The sequence below is a fragment of the Melopsittacus undulatus genome, chromosome 5 (genome assembly GCF_012275295.1).
Source record: "Melopsittacus undulatus isolate bMelUnd1 chromosome 5, bMelUnd1.mat.Z, whole genome shotgun sequence".
Classification (NCBI taxonomy): Eukaryota; Metazoa; Chordata; class Aves; order Psittaciformes; family Psittaculidae; genus Melopsittacus; species Melopsittacus undulatus.
In genome coordinates, this window is record NC_047531.1 from 20,729,266 (window position 1) to 20,747,995 (window position 18,730).

The 18,730-nt window shown below is 37.6% G+C and overlaps 1 protein-coding gene across 2 annotated transcripts in view; it reads right to left on the reverse strand.

Annotated features, from left to right (window-relative positions):
- GRM8 (glutamate metabotropic receptor 8) overlaps positions 1–18,730 on the reverse strand; it is a 349,602-nt gene that overhangs the window by 62,411 nt on the left and 268,461 nt on the right. For both annotated transcript variants that reach the window (XM_031046301.2, XM_005146095.4), the window contains exon 7: positions 3,337–3,473. In XM_031046301.2, coding sequence (XP_030902161.2) covers positions 3,337–3,473 — 137 coding nt within the window. The remainder of the gene's footprint in view (positions 1–3,336; positions 3,474–18,730) is intronic.

The window sequence follows — 18,730 nt, forward strand, 5'->3', positions numbered from 1 at the left end:
CCAAGAAATAAAGCCCGGTCATTCCTTAAAAATTGTTGAGGCTTTAGGTAAATATGAATCAGTCAAGAAACAGGAGTGAAAGGTAGGGAGGGAAACATCTTGCTGAATGAATCTGTTTGTACCATGCATGGCAGGACCAAGTCCTGAGTGCCTGATTGCACCCTGGTCTGAACAGGGGATGGTGGGATGAGAGTGGGGCCATATCACAAGGCTGGGAGCAGAAACACTAACCGTAGAGCAGTGTGCAAGCCCATTCACATCTCTATGAGTCCACACACTACTCAGAGCTCACCTGCAAACTGGACAAGCAGTTGTATCCAGCACATGATCTCATGGAAGTGAAAAAAAAAGAGAGGCAAAGAACATCCTAGCATGTCTATTAACAAGAGATGTCCTTAGATAAATCCTTCCCTGTTAGCTCTGTGGTCAATGCGGTTAGCATGGTGTGGTTTCAGTAGTCTGAGTAGCAGCCAATCTAAACATATTTCAGAGAACTCCCTGGAGTACATATACATCAGGCAGAAATAATGGGACTGAGAAGCTTCAGGCTTAATGAAAATTCTAGTAGAACCCTGGGGGAGTGGGGGGAAAGGAATACAAAAAGGCAGATTGGAGTGAAATTAAAGTTGAAGCAAATTGTAAGATAGCTTTTAGCTACTACTATATAACTGCTATGTTAGTATTAATATTTGTGAAAAATGTGTGTATCAATTTTTCAGCTCACTTAATAAGCACTACATTTCAGGAAATGATAGCAGTTATGAAGATCTGGAATGTATGCTATAATAGTAATACGGCTTTAACTCTAATGTTTTCCAGAAATTAGTATTTACTATTAATTTTTAAATCTGTTTAACCATTTTTTTTTTAATTTTCAGCAGACATCAGGTTAGTGGAGGGAGATAACACTGCCATACATTCTGCTACGCACAGTTTCTGTTTGGTGGTAGGGTTTTTTTCTATTTAGGCAGAAGACTTAAATAAATGAGTCCTTGCCAAGTAGTTATAGATATTAAATGGTAGATATGGTAAAGTGGTTTAACAGCTGTGGCTGAGAAAGGGAAGCTATCATATCTGTTACTGTGGGTAACACTCAGATAATTATTGCAAAGTAGTCTCAACAGGAGAATAATTTGTAAATATTTGCTACACTGTCTTTGCTACTCTTCTTCAGGAACCTCTCACATGCAAAACCAGAGATGTTTGAAACCTGCTTTTTGTGATTTCATTAAAGTCACTACATAAACTCCCTTTGGTGAATCTAGTCATCCTTTCACATCGTTGCCCTTACTGTTGCCCTTCTCATCAGCCTTTATCAAAACAGCACTTGATATTCCACATTTGCAGGGCTACACATATAGCTAACATGTGCCAAGTAAACCCTGTAAATATTGCACAGCTAACAAGGAAGCAGATTAACTTCATTTTGTTTTTCTCATGACCGCAACTATCCTCATATGAAGCCATCTTCTGACAGAAAGAAGTGCCTTGGACCACAACTTCTCAAGTACAGGTGCAGTTTGATGTTTAGCTGTCATACAAATATTGCATATTATATTCTCTGAATCTTACTGGGATGGAGATTTTCAAAGGAAATATTATTCCATGCACAGGTGGGGCTAAACTACCACAAAACTTGCACAACATATTAAGCCAGCAATTAGAAACACCTCTTAAGGATGGGTAAGTTGTGTCCTTTGTTGCTTTTGCTATTAAGTAATAAGTGACTCTTCTAACCCTAGTTCACTATACATAAAACCTCCAAATTCTCCTTTTATATTTGTAATCTTTATTGCAGTAGTTCATCATCCCAGTGTTTCAACTAAATCAGAGTGGTTAGAGAGTCCAAACTTCTCTTTTACTAAACACATTTCCATGCCTTTCTATTATTTGAAATACCTGGGAAATACATATGTACCTATCATTTTGTCTGACACCTTCTTTTAAGGGGTGAGTTGCTATTTCACTGCCTAACTTAATAATCAGCCTGGGAAATATCAGATAAATAATGATTCTAAAATATCATTTAAAGTAGCAGCCAAATACACAACCCAACCTACTTTGAAATAGAATTTGGTTCAGATTATTGTGCTATCTTTTACCATCTTCACAAGAAGAGAATCAAAGGATTTTCTTTGCCAGCTGACAAAGAATAAATCATCAACAATTTTAAGTTTTTTGAAATATTATAATACTCCGATGAGTATTCTCCAATGTCAGCATCATAATCAAACCTGTAGAATCATAGAATCATTTAGGCTGGGAAAGACTTTAAGATCATCAAGTCCAACTGTTAACCCAGCACTGCCACATTCTTCACTAACCCATGTCCCTAAGTGCCACATCTACACATCTTTTAAATACCTGTGACAGGACCACTTCCCCAGGCAGCCTGTTTGGAAGCTTGACAAACCTCTTAGTGAAGAACTGTTATCTAATATCCAACCTAACATCCCCTGAAGCAACCTGAGGCCATTTCCTTGTGTTATGTGGGAGAAGAGACTGACCCTCACCTGGCTACAACCTCCTTTCAGGTAGTTGTAAAGAGTGATAAGGTTCCCCCAGAGCCTTTTTTTCTCTAGGGTAAACAATTCCAGTTCCCTCAGCCGCTCCTCACAGGACTTGTGCTCTAGGCCCTTTACCAGCTTCCCTGCCCTGCTTTGGACATGCTCCAGCACCTCAGTGACTTTCTTATAGAGAAGGGTCCAAAACTGAACACACTATTTGAGGTGCAGCCTCGCCAGAGTTGAATACACAGGAACAATCTCTTCCCTAGTACTGCTGGCCACACTATCTCTGATACAGACCAGGATGCCATTGGCCTTCTTGGCCACTTGGTCACAAACGGGCTCATATTGAGCTGGCCATCAGTCAGCAGCTCCAGGTCCTTTTCTGCTGAGCAGCATTCCAGCCATTCTTCCCCATGCCTGTAATGATCCATGGGGTTGTTGTGACCCCATTGAAGGACCCAGAACTAAGCCCTGTTCTTATCGTTGGTCACAGCCCATTGATCCTGCCTGTCCAGATCCCTCTGCAGAGCCTTCCTCCGCTCCAGCAGATCATCGCTTCTGCACAGCTTGGTGTCATCTACAAACTCAGTGAGGGTGCATTTGTTCCCTCATCCAGATAATTGATAAAGATATTAAACAGAACTGGCCCCAGTACTGATCCCTGGGGAACAAAATTTGTGACCAGCAGTCAACTGGATTTAACTCCATTCACCACCATTCTTTGGCTCTGGCTATACAGAGTTTTTTATCCAGTGAAGACTGCAGCCATCCAAGCCATGAGCAGCCAGATTACCCAGGAGAGTGATTTGGGAAATTATGTACTTACATTTAGATGAAGTTGGTTAGTCCACTGACCAATTACTTTGTATTCTGTACTTTTGTTGGTGATTTGATACTGAAAAATATCATAGCGTCCAGGAGCATCTCCATTTTCATTGAAAACAACAGGTGTTCCAGCACTCCCTGAAAAAATTAAAAAGCAATTAGGATAAATACCTTTAATGCCATTTTCCAGAAAATACATTTTGCAGGAAAAAAAAAAACCCAAACAACTATTACGGATTGATCAGGGATTTTTTTGTAATGTAAGGCTAACATGGTAATAAAAAAAACATCGCAAAGAGAAAATGTATGTTATTATTATCATTACAAAATCTACCTTATCTATGAGTTAATTAAAACAATTTTACAAAGCATTCTTTTGCAATCTTTTTGCTTTGTTGTTGGGTTTTTTTTTGTGTGTGTATTACAGAACATTAGGAAATTCTGTGATAAAACATAAGTGGAAAAACTCCATTTGACTTGCAGAAGGGCACAGTTTCACTTTAGGATATGAATACAGTGCAGTAGGCACAAAATAGTATCTTGTAATGACCTTAATAAAGAATTTCCCTCTTAAGTATAAAAATAAATTCAATACTATTAACTTAAGAGCCAGAACTCACAGAAGACCTTAGGATGCAAATGTTTAAGTCTCATCACAGTTCATGTGATCAGTTTCTAGCACTGACCACCTGTGTAACAGTGTTTTATCAAAATAAATTAAGGATAGCAGCTGTGGTTGTTGCTCTCTGTTCTACACATGACACTGTCTGACAGAGAGGGCCATTGCTGAAACTGTCAAAAGTTATAAATCAACACACTGTTCTTACTTCGATCAACAAAATGTTCAGAGATTGAAAACTACACGTCTACCTTGGCAACCAGGCCAGCCAAATTAGAACACACTGAAGAATTCTCTCAAGGTGACACCAAGGATGTGCACTCCCACAGACTTTTAGAAAACTACACAAACAATGTATTTTTCACCCATCCAGCAAATTCATACGTATAAGTGAATAATTTTTATAGTTGAGGCTCACTGAAGACAAATTCAAGTATGTTAAAGTTCTATTGTAGTGACTGGAGAATGAAACCGATCTTTACTGGGGAAAAAACTAAACCTCTACAAAACCCACCCCCTAATGTTTCATGGCATTCCATATGAATAACCAAGAAAAGAAGAATCTCCAGTTTATAGTAAATTCCTGCAGTATGACTTTATAATGTATCACCCAGAAGCACTGTGAGTGGTTTCCAGAGAATGCAAAAAAAAAAAAAGCTGAAAATTCTGGGTACATATCAAGAAGAATTGAGCCAGTAGAAGTGGGAGCAGTAAACTACATGCCCCTGAGTTTCAGCATAAATACTTCTTGTATGTCTGTTCAACTCCTGTAAAGTGTTTTGTTTTCTTGTTTTTTATATCAGCTTTCATACCAAACTGATATTGAGTGAAATAAACAGCACTTTGAGAGTGACAAGAGGCACATTAATTACTGTGCCAATTTCACAGTTCTGCCAGCAAAAGACTGGCTGCAAAAATTAAATGTGAGCAACCATGTAAAAGTATAAAAAAATGACGTGTGATAAAGGCTTAAGACCCCATGAAAATACCAGACTCAACACAAAATTTTTGAAAGCTGTTTGTGCTTTGCTCCCTATTTGTTTGCCAGCACGAAGGGCAAGAAAAATGCCAGTCTAGAATCTACCAAGCAATTAAATTATTCTTCTCTGCTCAAATAGCAGCTCGATCCAATTAAGTTCTTTTGCCCAATAAATACCAAACTGATGTTGGTATGCAGGTAAGCAGGTAATCTTCAAAATATTACTCTCAAGGTGATAACGGAATTCATCCACCTAGCAGCATTTGAAGAGCTCATGGAAAGAACAGGTATCTTTTATCAACAGTGTCTTTTTAATCCCTCAAGACCAATGGAACTTCAGGCTTTCTTATGCTCAACAATAACAGTGTGAGCTTATAATCTATTGCTGGTTTTAGAAATCATCTTGTGCTTTTTTTATGGCTGAGACAGAGTTAATTTTCTTCATAGTAGCTGGCATAGGCCATGTTTTAGATTTGTTCTGGAAACAGTGTTGATATCACTGGGATGTTTTCTTCACTGCTGAGTAGTGTTTATGCAAAGCCAAGGACTTTTCTGCTCCTCACACCACTGCACCAGTAAGCAGGCTGGGGGTGCACAAGGAATCAGGATGGCACACAGGCAGGACATCTTGACACCAAATGATCCAGGCAATATTCCACCCCATATGGTGTCATGTTAGGTATGTAAAGCTGGGGGAAGAAGAAGAAGGAAGGGGGGATGCTGGGAGTGATGGCATTGATCTTCCCGAATGAATGTTAGGTGTGATGGAGCCCTGCTGTCCTGGAGGTGGCTTGACACCTGCATGACAATGGGAAATGGTGAATGAATTCCTTGTCTTGCTCTGCTTGTACACACGGCTTTTGTTTTGCCTGTTGAAGTGCCTTTGTCTCAGCCCAGGAGATTCTCACTTTTACTCTTCAATTCTCTCCCCCATCCCACAGGGGGAACAGTAAGCGCGTGGCTCTGTGGGTTTCAGTTGCCAGCTGGGGTTAAACCAAGACACATGACAAAGAGACAAACTATAGTACCAGTCAGAACCATTTCTCTTCGATGTATCGGTGTGCACATCAGTATCTCATGTTGCGTACCTCAGTCAACAGGGACACGGCATTCTGCTGAATTCAGCTGCCACTCCAACTGAGTCCAACAAGGTCTTTCTCATATATAAAATTAAACTTCTTAAAAGCTGGAATAAGTCATACAGAATTCAGACCCCCAAACACTGAGAAGAACTCACTATCCCTCTGTTGAATAGCAGATTTTAGAAAGTACAGTGTCACAGTGACTTAAGTAAATTTGTTCTAGCAATTGTTCTGGCAATGCTAGAACACATTAAATGCTAGCAATGTTCTAAAATTGTTCTAGCCATGCTGCCATAACTAGTAGGTACTGTCATCAAGTGGTATTAGACAATTATTTTCATCTGTCTATGTCTTATGTCTTAGATATCTGTGTTTTAGTTCTTTGTTGCTTTGTGGAAAGAAACATTAAATGGACCTAAACCAATGAGGCATGGATGGCTGGATTGTGCTAATAAACCATTAGCTACATAACCAGGAAAGCAAAGTTAAAAACATTTGGGGAAAAAAAAAAAAACCTCTGGGGATTTTACCAAGGGTTTCCAAAATTATGAATGCAAGACTGTAGCAGAAGTCTTGAAAGAATGAAACTAGAGGCCTCAGGGCTATAAACAAATGACCAATGGTTAATTAGTGGTCTTAAAAAAAAAAATCTTAATGTCATCTGAAGAAAAGTATACCCTTATGGATGATCCAGATGTACAGTTCATCTGAGAATGGATAGTCCACAAATTAAAAAGGTTCTCTGAGAAATTGTACTTTGTTGGATAGTCCATCAGATTAAAACAAATACTGTGGAAAAAAATGGTTAACACTGTGTAGAGATCGGATAATCAAACCATGTGGAGAAACCTTGTAGCTGACCATAACTAATAGCATAGGTGGGGGAATGTCTAGATTTAGTATATAAAGCTGCGACAAATGCCATTGAGTTTTTCAACTGCCTTTTCTTTTGACAACTAGATATGCAGGATTGAGCGTTCTTTATACTTGGTACTGTAATGCCACATATGCTTATACTGTATGATTACCATTACAAGGAATTGCATCTTAGTTCTAGTTCAAGACATTGAGTGCTTAATTGCTCCATTTAACGGTCATTGAGGTCTGACTGCTAAACACAAATGCAACACCCTGCAGAAATACAGAATACAACACTGACATGACATAGTGAGCCCAGGTTATATGAATTACAGCTTAGGTGGGTAGGTTTTGGATAGCTTATTTCACTTAAATATCTTGGATATCCCCATCCAGGAACCACATTTATTGGAAACAATCATAGGAAAATGTTACCTTTGCTTAGGAAAAATGTGTCTGTAATGCTAGCGTAGACCACCTCAGAAAATACAAAGTAGCCCATGTTTTTTCTAAATATTTTCACTACTTTAATAAACCTTTTCTGTTTTCATAATTTGCCAACAATCATTTAATAAGATGGTTAAAGAGCAGTGGGGGAACTGTACCTTTAGGACTTTTTACATTGCATTTTCTATATGCTTACATTGCCATGAGTAATTTTAAACCATGATTGAATCAGGTAATTGCATTCAATCTGTCACCATCTTAACTAAACTTTTTACAAAGTTCGGATATCTCTGTTAACAGGCAGCTTACATCACAAGAATATATAATAAGCTTGGCTAACTACTGAAAAGTCATGTGTGAGCCTCCATCTTCATGTTTCCTTTGTGCAAAACCCATTCATTTCTTTTTTTTTGTTAATATATAAACTTAGTTCCTGACTTATTTTGAGATCTGTTTCTGAAGTCTGTCATTGCTGAGTAACTCCAAAATATTTTTAGAATGCTTTCTTTCTCTTTTTTCTTCTTATGTATAACCATAGACTGACAAGTGGAAAGAAAATTTCAGATTTTACAATGAGGCATTGTTCAGAGGTTTATAAACTTGTTTTGAAATTACACTCTCTTACAGTTAAAAGGTCAAAACAAAAAAGGAAAATGCACTTCATTTAAAGTTTTCAGTCTGTAAAGGTAAGATCAGCAAAGGAAAGATCAGCAGTTTAGGGTAAAAGTAGTCATTTTTCCTATACAGAAACTACTTAACCAAAAGGGACAAATGGGTTAAGATACAGTGAAAGAGACGTGTAAGCAGACCTCCATCCATCCTTCATAGATATCACAGCATGATTCAATTACACTGTCCAAACAGCAGAATTGTGGTTACTTCCAACAATGTGATTCAAAATACAAAGAAATACTGTGTGTGTTGTGTGCCTGAGCTGGTGCCCTGGATTTTTCAAGCCATAAACATACACATTTGCCTGCTACTGGACATTCTTTTAACAGCCACATGTATTGTAAAGACGATGTGGCCATGTAAAAGCTTCAGAGATTTTGCTGTATTGCACACCAAATCCTTTAGATATTTTTAAACACGGAATGGCTGATAAATAGATCCTGCTTCAAAATCACTCCAAAACCAGACTGAATAAATAATACCCATAAACCCCATAGAAAGATGCATTGTAAAGTAGTTTTGTTACCATTCATTTGAAGAAAATCCATATCCATGGCATACAAGAAGGTTACATTTTATTAAGCATAATGCCACATTTACTTATTGTAGATATAAAGTAATAATATGGTACTGAAAGAAAATATCCCTCCCCCTTCCCAGTTTACAGCCAGCAGCATTAAACAACACTAGGTGTTAAACTAGCCCATTAGCTAAACATTACTGTAGCAATGTGTCTGTGACCTCAGGCTTTATGAGCCTTGTAAAATGCAGCCTAAAGTAGCCAGACATGTCATTTAGAGAAGACAAAAATAGTAAAATGCATCAGGTTTTTAATTTAGAATCAAGAATGCAATGGATTCTTTTGAATTTTTAATGTGTTACACCCATGTCAAAGAGGACTCTCTGATAAACAACTGTTTTGTGACAGGTCCTTTGTGCACTGAACTTGAAAATTCATTCTTCTGAAGAAATCTTTAAGCATGTACCTTGATATCCTTAAGATGCTGCTCAGCAACTATCTTATCCTGCATGTTTCTTCCTTATCAAGTTATATTTCACATGAATCTAAACCATTCCTAATGCAAACCATAATTTTAGTTCACTGTGAGGTTATGGAGTACACTTGCTTGGATGCCTTCCAATGAAGTTTACATCTCTGGCAGTGGGAAAGAAGTTGGAATAACTGGAAACCTGCAAGTTCACATGTAGTAGTAGCCAACTGCTTATTAACATGGTTAATCTGTAATGGTTCCTAAAGTAAGAATAGTGGTGAGACTTATTAAAAAAATAAAAATAGATCTGTTAAATTAAATCAACAGCCTTGAATTTTTCTTATATAAAAATCTTCAATAAAAAATCACTTATTATAAGGCACTGCTACTTCAGTGCCTTGACAGAAGTGTAAAAAAGTGGTTGTGCTGATACATATTACAAGTGCTATTTTCAGGATATTACAACTCTAGTGGAGCTGATTTCATTACAAAGCTTGAAACCAGTTACAAACCTGTTATTTCACCAGATTTCAGAAGCTTGATATTGTTTTTTTTTTTTTTTAAACGGAAATGAAGATTACTGAAGCTAAATCTTCATCCTTTGAGTTGCTCTACGTAGGCTGTTTTATCAATTATGAATCCTAATGAAATCAGCACAGATTCAGGAGTATCTTTAAGGAAATGGAAGTCAAGCAATTTATTGTAAATTATGATACAGTTAAATGTTGACTATAAAAAAAATCTGCACTATCTGTTAGAATTTAGCTTTACTGGAAGAATCCTTACATTTATAGGAACAACCCTTATTTCATTAATTTATACAATTAATTTCAATTGTAGAGGTGGGGGTTCAGACTCTTTAATCAACATTTCATTTAAATTAGCTGTTAAGAGGACAAAGTGCTACAGAGATGTACAGGAATTAAATTGTTCTCAGTAAAGTAGAAAGAAAGAAAGTGACAATTTGATCTTTCACTATGGGAAGTTCCCAAAGACGTTCCCCATTTGTAAAATTAAGCAAAAAACTTGTCACTGATAAGTATTTTAATGAGACAATTGAAATAGGTTGTAATGAAATCAATAAAAAAAGAGACACAAGCTGTTAAAATAATTAATACTTGTAAAAACAAAACAAATCCAAAACACAGAATTATAAACAACTAATCAGAACTAAAGTTCGTGAATGTTAAACTGGTAGACAGAGGAAGAATACACACTGTATCAAACTATGTAACGTCTGTGATAAATGAAGCCATTATCTGCTCAATCTCCATGCAACAGATATTTTCAAACAATGAACAATGTGGTTATTAAAATAACAAATAATGATTGTCTTACACCTATACAAATTCTGAAAAAGACTTTTCTTTATGCTTCCCTTAAATGTCTAAGTTCAAGATTAGGACAATAAAACAGTATTGCATCCAGTTGCTGTAAACATAGGCACTTAGTGACATTTTAGATATCCTAAGAAACTGGAGACATCCATACAGATATGCAGGATATGCATAAGACAGAGAACCTGTGCCTTTCTGAGCCAGCATCTGGAGGCCAGATGGATACCCTCGGGTATCTGAAATGGCATTCAATACCCATGTTTAGGCAATTTATTTTACTTACTAGGGGCAGATTCTGGCTGCTCACATATGAATGCACAAAGCAGAACCAAATTGAAACTGAGAGCGCTACAGGAAATTCATTATATACAGATTTGGGGCATATGTGATATAAATTATGGGATTACTCACTATAAGACTCTTAAAGAAAGTAAAGAATTTGATCTAAAATAAACCGATATTAATCGATTCCAAGTCTCTCAGTACAACCTTATATTATTCAAGCTGATGGACAAGAATTTTAGTTGTGATTCTGCAGAGATGGGTATAATTTACTTGATGTCTTGGTCCTCAGCACAGTTCATTTCACTTCTGCATAAGAACATCAGTCAGGTATCATGAACACATGGTATTTAAAATAATAAATAACAAGTAGTACATTTTTTTTACCAGAATGTATTAGAACTTCTTGTCACAGCAAGCACAGAGACAAGATGTCTCGTAAAACTTACCCTAAAATTGATAAAATTTTATTTTATTGCTATAAATATACAGCCAACAGTACAAGTATATTAAAAAGCAATTTGCCCCATAATTCATTAGTATATCAATCAACGGTTATTAAAAGTGATGGTCTAGGCACAACTTTGGCTCGTGAGGGCCTTGAGCTACTAATTGCAAAAGTAACATACAGGAGAAAAATACTTCTACATTTCCTTTGTTCCCTACATTCTGTCCCCAAACATCTGCTATTGGCCACTCCCAGCAAATGTCCTACACTAGTGAAATTTTTGGTCTGTAACAAGTAATACTTGATCCAGAATATAAAAGGACAGAAGTCTAGCTCCTCTCCTTATAGCACCTTGAGTCCACTAACAGACAAGTATGCCTGTAATAATACCACATTACAGAATAAACTCCATATTTTACAAGATAAAGAATTAAAATTGCTAGACAGCAGTCCTGCTGTGGTGACACAGTATTTTGGAGGCAGTTTTATGTTTCTCAGCCTGGGAGGATCTCGTTCTCTGCACAGTGAAGCTATGCTCTACCTTCACCTCTCCTCCCAGAGGTGGAGCAATACCATGTGAACAACCTTCTCACCTCCAGGGCTAACTGGGAAGGGTAGGAGACGTAGATGAGCTTCTTTACACATAGGTACTAAAGCAAAGAGGCATTAGCACTGTGTCATTGGCAGAAACACCCACCAGGCCTAGAAAAGGAATGTGAAGAAAGGAGGTTCTGATGGGGTAATGCTCTGTTAACAGGTAGCTTACATCACAAAAAGACCACATGCTAGCTGTATAATATGAACAGTTTGTTAAACAAGCACACTAAAGTGAATAAGCACACTAAATCAAACAATAAACAAATCAGATACATGTAAGTACAGAAGAAAATTAGCAATGTATCAAATCATTACAGAGATTAAGAAGAAATACATCACCAAATGCCACTGAATCATCATCCAGGCCCACACTTCAAGCTGGGAAGCCCTGTTGCAGCCAATGCAGGAGTCTCAGGTAACTGGGAAAGCTGTGTGGTGCGTCCACCCATAGGTGAGACTTTGGATTCAGCCACAATAGGGTCCTTCTTTTATACCCTTAGAAAAACAACTGGCTTTATGCCAGATCTGTAATTGTTTATTCATGGGTTCATGCAGTTTCCCATGATCTCTGTTGTCCATGCCAAGAGAGTTGGCAGTGAACCTTGGTGCGGTCAGGTATGGAGGTCATAGAACAGCTACACATGTATATTTTCCTACCTCTTTCCAACAGTCATGATGAACATAAACATGTATACTTTACTGAATACACTTTGACAAAAAAATATGCTTTGTTTTGTCTCTCAGTCATGAGAGGGAACCAAGTCTCAGATAGGTTTCCATCCATTACAAGTAGGAACTACTGAGGAAAAGAAAATGAGCACCTCTAGACCTTCCCTGCCATGTTAGCTTTGGTTCTTTCACCTCTGGAAAAGGGTCAGCCCTGTCCTCACAATGACATCAAGAATATGTACGGAGGTGGATTTGCAGAGAATAGAGGAGGCAGAGAGTGAGATAAAAAGCTTTCCATTCCCTACATGTAGTCAGAAAGCCCAGTGTTGTTAGAACACTTGGAAGAATCCAGCCTGCTTATATTCTGCATTCAGAAGATCCATAGAAACAGGGTGTTGTTTTTTGGTTTTTTTTTAAGATCTATGGCATACATTGTGTGTAGGAGAAGACTGGTTCAGATCTGAAACTGAAAAAAACCCAGCCAAAACACACGGCAGGCTCTGGGAACGGATATTGTATGCAATGGGGCCACATAACTTAATTCCTTAAAAATCATCACAGACACAAAATTCAACTGCAGGATAAATGCTACTCCAGCAATATACATAATCACATATAGTAGCAAGGTGGTATAGATATTATGTAGTAGAAGCTAATACCTTGTAGTAGAAGAGGAAGTTTTAAGAGGGTAGTTAGGTTTTAGGGGTAACAACTATACACATGTGTAAATAAAGGTATGAAATTTAGTTTGCAAGATATTATAGACTGGATAGTATCAAATGTTCTTGGGTGGAAAATGTTCATTGTAATATTATCAAGTGTATGTTCATATTTCTAAAAAATGTTATTGTTGGGTATTTTTTGATTTTGAATATTTTCAGCACCTGTAATAGCAAGCACAAGAATAACAAGCACAGAAATAGCAAGCACAGTTCTTGCAATTCTCCTGAGAAGAGTTTATGGTTATGATTTTCCACAAGAAAAAAAAAAAAAAAGACAATTAGGTAGTTTATACATGTGCTGTGAAGTAAGTGGGAGTGAAGCATGAGGAAATTTACCACAAATACAACTGCAAGTCATTTGTTTCAGTATTGTCAAAATGAATATACTTCAAGTAGACATGCATTTCTCTACAGAACCATGATCACCTCCAGTACCCCTAACACAACCATGCGATAGATCCCCAGTTTAAAAGGGCCTTCACATAATTAATTTCCATTCTCATGATTTTAGAGGGAAAAAAGCTCTTCCAAGAAGCTGTAGCTATATAGTTTTATTAGAAGAGGCACACTGGATTGAGGGCATCCAGGTGTGTTCAAGAACTTCTGCATTAGCAGTTTTTTCTTATCAAAACCTGTAATTAATACATACTAAGGAAGCACAAAACAACTCCCATCTGACCATAAATCTGGCAATCAGTTTATCATGGGGCGTACAAAAAGAACACACGCAACATATGCAAGAGCTACATGTCAAGAGCTACATGTCGTGAAGATCTTGGGTACACCCTGCCTTCATCTGTCTTCAGCAGTAGCCAGTCTTCAATGCCTTATAAGATACAGAGGGTCCTCCTTTTAGTACTTCTTCAATTTTCCCTGTTTTGTGACATTATTTGAGGAGGTTGGTATTGTGCTTCATTTTCTCCCCACCTCCCATTTTTAAATTGTTGTTGGTGGTTTTGTTTTACTAGACCCATAAAGATGTACTTATTTCAGCAATTCTGACAATACAGATTGTCACTGAATACGCAGTACTTGCACTGGGGTAGCCTGCCATGTTTGTCAGGTCCTGTCTAAGTAGATTATACCTAGGACACTGTACATTATACAAGAAAAATACCTGTTTCCTTCCTGGATTCATGTATGTTTGTTATGCTACAGCAATGTTCCTATTACAATAAATAAAAGTATAAATGTTCATATTTTTATCTCTATTAATTTAATCTTTCAAAGAGTTATAGCCAATGTCTTGAGTAAAACTGTGGTTTTATTAGGCTCCTCCTTTTTTGTTTTAGTAATTTCGTCTGGAATAAGCACTTCTGCTCATTTCTACTAAAGTACAATTACAGCATATTTTCTACTCTGCATCTCACTTTTGACACTGTGAAACTTCTCTGGTAAGAACCTATCAAACTGACAGTTGGCAGAGTGTCTTTGATGATATCAGACTTTTCTCATCATCTTGCATTCACTGAATATGGAAAGGCAGAGTTGAGCTACAGCTCTCCTACTTTTGACTCCAGTATAAGGATTTATTTCAAGCCAGGATAAAAACATGCCAACCAGACACATGCACACCTCTGTAGGCTTCAGAAGTCAGACAGTAGTAAGACAAAGTGTTTCAGATAAAGAAACAACTTCAGCGAATTCTAGTGACTCACAAGTGCCTGAACAGTCTCAGAAAGAAATAGAACAATACCTTTCTGCTCCAGAACAATACCTCTAGTACTGAACCATGATGAACAAAATATGTGGAGATAAGCGAAAGCCCATCCCAAATACAGGTGGGGCTCATACAAGGAAATGGATCAAAGAGAGCCACACTACAAGAATCAATACAGAGAATGTGATGTTCAAGAACTAGTTAAACTGCAAGGCATGTCTTCATCAAAAAAGAGCATCTGAAGAGCTATCTACACTTTCAGCTGATGTTGGACAGAAGTTAATGGACTTTGTCCTTCTCAAGCAGCTCTTCTGTACTAGTAGATCCCTGAGACCCACAGGAGGCAAATGAAAGTGCTTTGCTAGAGGTGATAGCTGACTGTAGAGCAAAGCAATACCCTGGTGAGGAAAGGTAACTACCATCTTCACAGTAATTGTTAAAATGGCATCAAAATGGCAAAAGGTGTAAATGGTTCTTTTAACAGGCATCATCCCCGGTACAGGGACTTCTGTCCTAGTTTCAGCAGAGCTTTTATCTGTGATTCTGCTCCTCTGTCTCCAGGCTCTCCTCTTGAAGTCTTCACCTGATGAGCTCTGTTAAACAAAATAGGGCTTTACATGGAGTTAATCTGCACAATGGTCACTACTGGTACTGGAACTGGTAACTGCACTTTGACACAGTTTCTGTCATAAGCTTCTTTTTCTCTGTGATATTTTTAAATGTAAGCAGAAAGTTTGGAATCAGAAGGGAAGGAAATAGTCACTCCCTTAACTAATCTAGACAATGATCAAATTCTCAGAGACCAAAATGTATTTCATGATGTTAATACTGACATGTAATCATAGAATCATAAAATCAATGAGGTTGGAAAAGATCTTCAGGATCATCAAGTTCAATTGTTACACAGAACTGCCAAGATTACCACTAAACCATGTAACTAATGGCCTCATCTACATGTTTTTTGAACACTTCCAGGGATGATGATTCCACCACTTTCCTGGGAAGCCTGTTTGAAGCCTGTTCTGTAGCCTCATCTGGCTACAACCTCCTTTCAGGAAGTTGTGAAGAGTTATAAGGTCCCCTGAGCTTTCTTTTCTCCAGGCTAAACAACCCCAGTTCCCTCAGCTGTTCCTCATAAGACTTGTACTCCAGAACCTTCACCATCTCCGTTGCCCTTTTCTGGATCCACTTCAGAACCTCAATGTCTGCCTCGTAGTGAGATGCCCAGAACTGAACACAGGAGTCAAGGTGTGGCCTCACCAGTGCCAAGAACAGGGGAAAAATCACTTCCCTGGCCCTGCTGGCCGCACTATGTCTGATACAGGCCAAGATGCCGTTGGCCTTCTTGGCCACTTGGGCAGAACCTGGCTCATGTTCATCCGCTGCTGACCAGAATCCCCAGGTCCTTTTCTGCTGAGCAGCTTTCCAGCCATTCTTCCCCATGCCTGTAATGATCCATGGGGTTGTTGTGACCCCATTGAAGGACTCAGCACTAAGCCTTGTTGAACCTATCATTGGTCACAGCCCATTGATCCTGCCTGTCCAGATGCCTCTGCAGAGCCTTCCTCCCCTCCAGCAGATCAATGCTTCTGCCCAGCTTGGTGTCATCCACGAATTTACTGAAGGCATACTTGAACTGCTCCTCCAGATCATCAATGAAGATTTTAAAAAACAGTGGCACAGAATGGGACCTGGTAATAATTGTGGTATTTCATGTCTAAGCCTTCATTCTTTTTCCAAAAACTACATTAAAAAAAACCAACAACAACAACAAAAAAACACAGCACCAAAAAACCCTAATTACCCCCCTCAAAAAAAAACCAAAAAAAAACCCCAAAGAACCCCAAACAACCAAACAAGCAACCAACCAAGCAACCAAAAACCCAACAAAATATAAAACTACCAACCAAAACCCCAAAGCATACAAAGCCAGAGCCAAAAGCAATGAACTATGAGGATGTTCTGAAAGCACACAAGTATCTTCAGATTTCTCAAACAAGACACATTTGCATTCTTAACTCTGTCTCATTAGGATTGTCATTATGACACAGACATTAGTCCATTAACATTTAGTTAACAGACGCTTGAAACATAAATGTAATTTTCTTCTCTTTCTAACCCAACTCCACTTAACATTTTCCTTTACTTAGTGCACTACTGTAGCTTAGCATCACAAATGTACTATCAGTCACCCATAAGGTTAGTTTGTCTTGCTGAACAAGATCCTATTTGGCATTAAGCTATTTCTTGCTGTTTCCTGGATGCAATAAGCTTTGCAATAATTAAAATAATTAAGCAGGTTAAAAGTGTAACAAGAAATTTCCAAATATTTATTTCTATCAGTTGACAGAGACCATGAAAGGCATTCCTTTGAGTGCTTCAGGTGGAGTTTAAACTCTGATGTTTAGAGAGGACACAGCTGCAATGAGGAACTGTTAAATATGCATAGCCCATTTGTAGCTAGATTTCTTTTGTAGAGCCTACATCAAAAATTAACTAACTCACACAACCATGTGCACGTACACATACACAGAGCTTCATGTCATGCTTCAATTATCACAAAAAAAAATTGGAGAGAGGCATCGAGCAGAGATGCCCCTGTCCGAATCACAGCTTTAGATTTTCCATAGTATTCAAGGTAATGTTATTTCAGCCTCATGACCTTGTCATGTCTTTCTGTTTGATGTTTATAAAATGCAAAACAGTCTAATACAATTCACAACAAATACGTTATTCATTGAAGTAATGTGTGCTGAAAAGAGGGGACAGACTACAGTGCAGTTACTGACAAGTCTGATGTGATGCATAAAGGAAAAAATGCTTGAAATTCCTGAGCCCTTCAACTCTGCATGGCAATAATTAATGTATTAAAGTCAAACAATAACAAATAATATCTGAGGGTTTATTTTGTTTCCTTGTAATTACAGCACCCATTAACTGGTGACCAGTGAAAATTTACTTTGTTGCCATGGTTATTTCAGGTAATTGTAGAGCTATTAGTCTCAAAAACCATAGAAATATTAATGCTATATCTATAAAACATTTAAGAAGTAATTTTAACTTAGCGTGTTTTACAAGCAGTTTATGGGTCACAGAATTACTGAAGAGCTGACTTAAATTTGGCAATACAGTCATTTAATACACCCATAATCTATATACTCATTCTCATGCTTTGACTCTTTGAAATCTTGACTCTTTGACTCTTTGAAGACCCTACTTTAGAGCTAATACTGACCCTCCAAGAGGTCAGTCAATGGAATCTTTCAGTAATAACTTTTCAGAAACTTACATAGCAATGTCTATACTAATTTTAGACTTTTATGGTTATGAAATAATGTAGCTGAATGCTTTTTCATGGACGTTTTTGCCTAGGATAAAAGATTTTTCACCTGTTCACATGGAGCATGTAAGGAGCTGTTGATATCCATGGAAATAATTTATTTTTATGGAAGAAAAATGTACATAATTTTTTTAAGAGCAAAACAAATCTGTATGAAAAGAACAATATATTGTCTGAATGGCTCATCTCTCCATTCAAGGAGACTGATGATGAACGTATTTCGTTAACACATTTTTACAGGTACGGCTCTATATTATTGTTAATGAATAACAGAGGCCATATTGCTAATGTAGTAAAGTTTGAGACTGTACATCTCAATCTTGTGCACTGCTATGAGATATTCACATTCCAAAATTTACAAAAATAGAAATACTGACCACTAACATTTTAATATTAGTGACATTTTATGACTAATCTTACAAAACTCTTTTGGATCTCAGATACCAGGTTCATGTAAATAAAATAATGTCCAAGTTTTTAATTTTAAATATATTGGTAGGTGTCGTGGTTTAAACCAAGTCCCCCAACTCCCGGAGAGTTAGGAAGGAGAATCCAAAGAATGTAGCCCCCACGGATTGAGATAAGAACGGTTTAATTGCTAAGGCATAACACAAAACCCCTACTGCCATTTACTACTACAAATAATAATGATACAGCAAACAACAAGTGAAGAGAATACAACACCCCACCA